Source organism: Cucumis melo, chromosome 12 (genome assembly GCF_025177605.1).
Source record: "Cucumis melo cultivar AY chromosome 12, USDA_Cmelo_AY_1.0, whole genome shotgun sequence".
Lineage (NCBI taxonomy): Eukaryota > Viridiplantae > Streptophyta > Magnoliopsida > Cucurbitales > Cucurbitaceae > Cucumis > Cucumis melo.
In genome coordinates, this window is record NC_066868.1 from 20,503,974 (window position 1) to 20,508,149 (window position 4,176).

The 4,176-nt window shown below is 32.1% G+C and overlaps 1 protein-coding gene across 1 annotated transcript; it reads right to left on the reverse strand.

The window, feature by feature from the left end:
- Positions 1-1,292: 1,292 nt before the first annotated feature.
- On the reverse strand, positions 1,293-3,778 carry LOC103488637 (tetrahydroberberine oxidase-like). The gene is made up of 3 exons (XM_008447462.2): positions 3,368-3,778; positions 2,587-3,059; positions 1,293-2,264 (listed from the first exon to the last, which is right to left on the reverse strand). Exons 1-3 carry the CDS (start codon positions 3,772-3,774, stop codon positions 1,534-1,536), a joined length of 1,611 nt encoding a protein of 536 aa, XP_008445684.1. The 5' UTR covers positions 3,775-3,778; the 3' UTR covers positions 1,293-1,533.
- Positions 3,779-4,176: the final 398 nt, after the last annotated feature.

Genomic DNA, 4,176 nt, shown 5'->3' on the forward strand with positions numbered 1-4,176 from the left:
ACTGTTCGTTTCATAAAATCTACAAAATTAGATATTTTTTAAATATTTCAGGTTTGTCCTTCCATATTTTTTTATTTATCGCAATGAAATCGTCTTCTTCCTCTTACGATTTCTTTTATATTCTTCCTTCTGCAGTTTCTTTCATTGTCTTTCTTCTTTTCCTCTCCTTTTTTTCACCGATTTCTTTTCATAATCTTTCTTATTTTTCAATACGTTTTTAACTTCGTTAAATCTTTCTATCGTCTTTCTTCTTTTCTTCTTTTTCTTTCGCTGTAATTTCTTTCCATCGTCTTTTTTGTTTTTTGCTTTTGCAATTTCTTTCAATGTCTTTTCTTCTTTTTTTATTTTTTTTACATTGTTTAATATTTTCTTCGTCTTCGTTCTTTTCAGATTATTTTTTACGTCGTTTAATCTTTCTATCTTTTTTCTTCTTTTCGTTTTCCTGATTCCTCTCCATTATCTTTCATTTTTCTTCTTTTTTTTACGTCATTTGAATTTGGATAACCAAATCTAAACAACCGTGTACAAAAAAATAGCAAATCTAAAAAATTGTGTATAAAAAATCTTTAAAAAAATCATTCAGATTGGAGTAGCCAAATCTGTATAAAATTAAATCGTGTTTAAAATTAATTGTAGACATATCTAAACGATTGTGTACCAAACAATAGCCAAATCTAAATCTAAATGATCAAATCTAAACAATCGTATAACCAAATTTAAACATAACCAAATTAAACGATCGTTTAATAAAATTAAGCGATAGAATTGAAAAAATAAATTGTAGCCATATCTAAACGATTGTGTACCGAACAATAGCTAAATCTAAATCTAAATGATCAAATCTAAACGAGCGTGTAACCAAATTTAAACGTAACCAATTTAAATAATTGTGTAACAAAATTAAACGATAAAATTGAAAAATAAATTGTAGTCATATCTAAACGATCGTGTACCAAACAATAGTCAAATCTAAACGATCGTAAAGATCTAAACGATCGTAAATATATTACGCGTGCATTGTTGATGGCGTAGTTGATGAGACATTTTTGGTATTTTACACGGTGGGCATTTAGGCTTTTTCTATTTTCGAAATTATTCTATAAAATGTAAATACTTTGCCTCGTTTTTTATATTAGGACCCTGTGACTTTTATTGATTTTCTATATTATTTTATAAAGATTATTAGAACGTACATTTATAGTTATACACAAAATTAAGGCTAAATAAAGAATGAATATTGGCGTTAAATACAAAATAATTTCCTCCATAATTGTTGCTATAAGATCATAATTTCGTTAATAGACCCTATGTTTTATGCAAATATAACCAACAAAATAAGACTATATTAGATCCAAGAGTACTTTCATTCACGAGGCACATACATAAAAGGAAATGAGAAAGCAGTATTCATCTAAAGTATACACAAAACAGCCCTTCATTATTTTGCTACATGACCAATAGGGTTTTAACGGTTATAATTTGAAAATGCTTGAAAACTAATTTTAAGTGGTTTTCTACCGAGTCTTACGTGGATTAGAGGGTGGGTATACTTTGTTCATGCCTAAAAAAATCATAAGGATCAACCTTAGTTTTAACATATACTAATCTATCAAAATTGTTTCCAAAATACTTCAATCCCCAAACGCTCGCTCGTTTGTAGCTTGTTTTTCCATATTTGTTGTTACTTCCGATATCAAGATCTCTATAATTGGTATATGCAGCCCTTGGTGATTTTGAAACAAAAGGAGCCATATACTCATAAACCTCTCGTAACCAACTTATGTGTCTTTTCTTTGCCTTCAAACTTTGGTCCTTCCACCCTACAACATAACCAATCTTGAATAGATATCTTGCCCTATGTGAAAACGGCGTTTCTGACTCAGAAATTTGACTCATTCTCCCTCCATAAGGAACAAATACGAGTTGAGATGTTTCTATATCTTGAGTCTTTAATCTTTGCCATATGTCCTTGATTGCAGCCACAGGAATAGGTTCCGTGATGTAGTCGGATTTGATTTTTGTGCTATCGAGGGTGGTCAGTGTCCTATTGAGTAAAGGTTCTAAGGTCTCGATCGGTTGAACCCCAATGGGAATAATGAGGGTTGATTCAACCCAACTCGCTTCAACACAATCTTGTTTTATTAAACCTAACTCAGGAAAAATGGTTGATAAAGTTGTCACAAGTTCATCTGCCCTTCCAAGAAATAATGAGAAGAATCTAGCTGTTGGATTAGTTATGCCTGCTTGAGTTGAAGCATTACCACCTACACATATAATCAAGAATTGGGTTCAAATCATTCCATATTTTTATAGGGGAGAGGAAAAAATTAAAAAAATAAATAAAAAAACACTAACTTCTTTAATTACATTAATTCCAATTTTCTTCCGGAATATATATAACAAATTTTCTTCCCTCTACAACTTTACTTTTCTATCAATCTAAAATTAGTTTTCAAACTTTAATATATCATATCGTGTGGTTTAATTCACATATTATAATATTAGTTTAAGCAACATATTTTCACATAAAATAACGAAACAAACAATAATTTAAAACTGGACCATAAAGTTTAAGAAGGAAAGTACCAGTCAAAATGATGCCAAGGTATATATTTTCATCTAATTTGTTACCCACATATTGCCAACGATGGATCAGCTTAATTGCATCTTCCTCCAAATTTCTGTCTGTTGAGCAAATGGTCACTGTTTCCGGAACCGGAACCAGCTTGATCTTCCATGCCACTACAATACCGAAGCTCCCTCCGCCGCCGCCTCTAATGGCCCAAAACAAATCCTCTCCCATTGATTCTTTATCTAGAACCTTCCCATTAGCATCAACCAAATAAGCATCTATGACATTGTCAGCAGCAAGACCAAATTTCCTCAGCATCAATCCATATCCACCGCCACTGAAGTGCCCACCAATTCCGACCGTCGGGCAAACGCCCGCTGGAAACGCCAAGGTTCGACTTTTCTCACCAATTCTATAGTAAAGTTCACCTAGTGTTGCACCTGACTCTACCCAAGCAGTGTTGTTTTCAACCTCAACCTTAACAGATCTAAGTCAAAGTGAACATAGAACTTAATTAGCCATAATTGACATGTACTGCTCACACCCACAAATCAAAAGCCAAAGTGAGCGTACAGCTCATCGATAATAATTGGTATCTACTATTCTTACTTATTATACAATAAAAAATTGTAGTACCCCATACACTATTAATTGTTATACACAAAAAAATAATAATAATAATAATAGATGTGGATCAAATAGTTTAGCGATAATTGACACGTATTACCTCATACAATCACTTATTACCGGGTAAAAAACAAAAAAAAAAAATATATATATATATATGCAATAGACCTGAGATTTATTAAGTCAACAACTATAAATGGGCGATAGGCAACGTAAGAAAGACCCTCGAAGTCATGGCCACCACTACGAGTTCGGATTTGTAAGCCATGAGACTTGGAGCATATGACGGCTGCTTGAATGTGAGAAACATGTGAGGGAGTGATAATAAGGAGTGGCTTTGGGGTTTCAGGCTTGGAGAATAGGAGGTTTCGAATGGAGAAGTCCAAAACAGAAGAATAAGAAGAGTTGATTGGAGTATAAACCACTTTTGAAATGGGATAACTCTTTGAAGAATGCTCTGAGAGACATTGAAGAAAGTTTTGATATTTTTGGGGAGATGCTGAAGCACATAATGAAGCTGAAGAAACAACAATAAAGACAAGAGAAAGAGGGATTAAAGTTGAAGAGAACTTCATGGCTTTGGGTATGACGATTTTTCTGTTGATTCTAAAGTTCCATTATTTATATTGTTATAAGAGGACGAAAATAAACATCACAACTTACCTCATATATTGCATTTTCAAGTGATTAAATGAAAAAATAAGTTGTTTTGAAAAAAAAAATCATACATTTGGCAACCACCTAAAATAATAAAATTTTTAAAAAAATGGTTTATAAAATAACGTGGTTTAGGATAAATACCTAAAACTAACTTTTAGAAAAATAATTTTTGTGTGTTTAATGGTTAATCTCTCTAATTTGTATGAAACAATCTAGTTAACACCTTCATCTCTCTTCACCAACCAACCTTTCAACAACCATTTTTGTCAATTTTCGTCGGTCAACTTTCTTTTATTGTTTTTTCACAGTCGTTGCCT

Coding starts and splice junctions, on each gene's coding strand:
- LOC103488637 (XM_008447462.2), bottom strand. CDS start 3,774: ATGAAGTTCTCTTCAACTTTAATCCCTCTTTCTCTTGTCTTTATTGTT. Junction 3,060..3,367: donor GTTGACTTAATAAATCTCAG/GTCTATTGCATA, acceptor ACTTTGACTTAG/ATCTGTTAAGGTTGAGGTTG. Junction 2,265..2,586: donor CCTTGGCATCATTTTGACTG/GTACTTTCCTTC, acceptor TTATATGTGTAG/GTGGTAATGCTTCAACTCAA.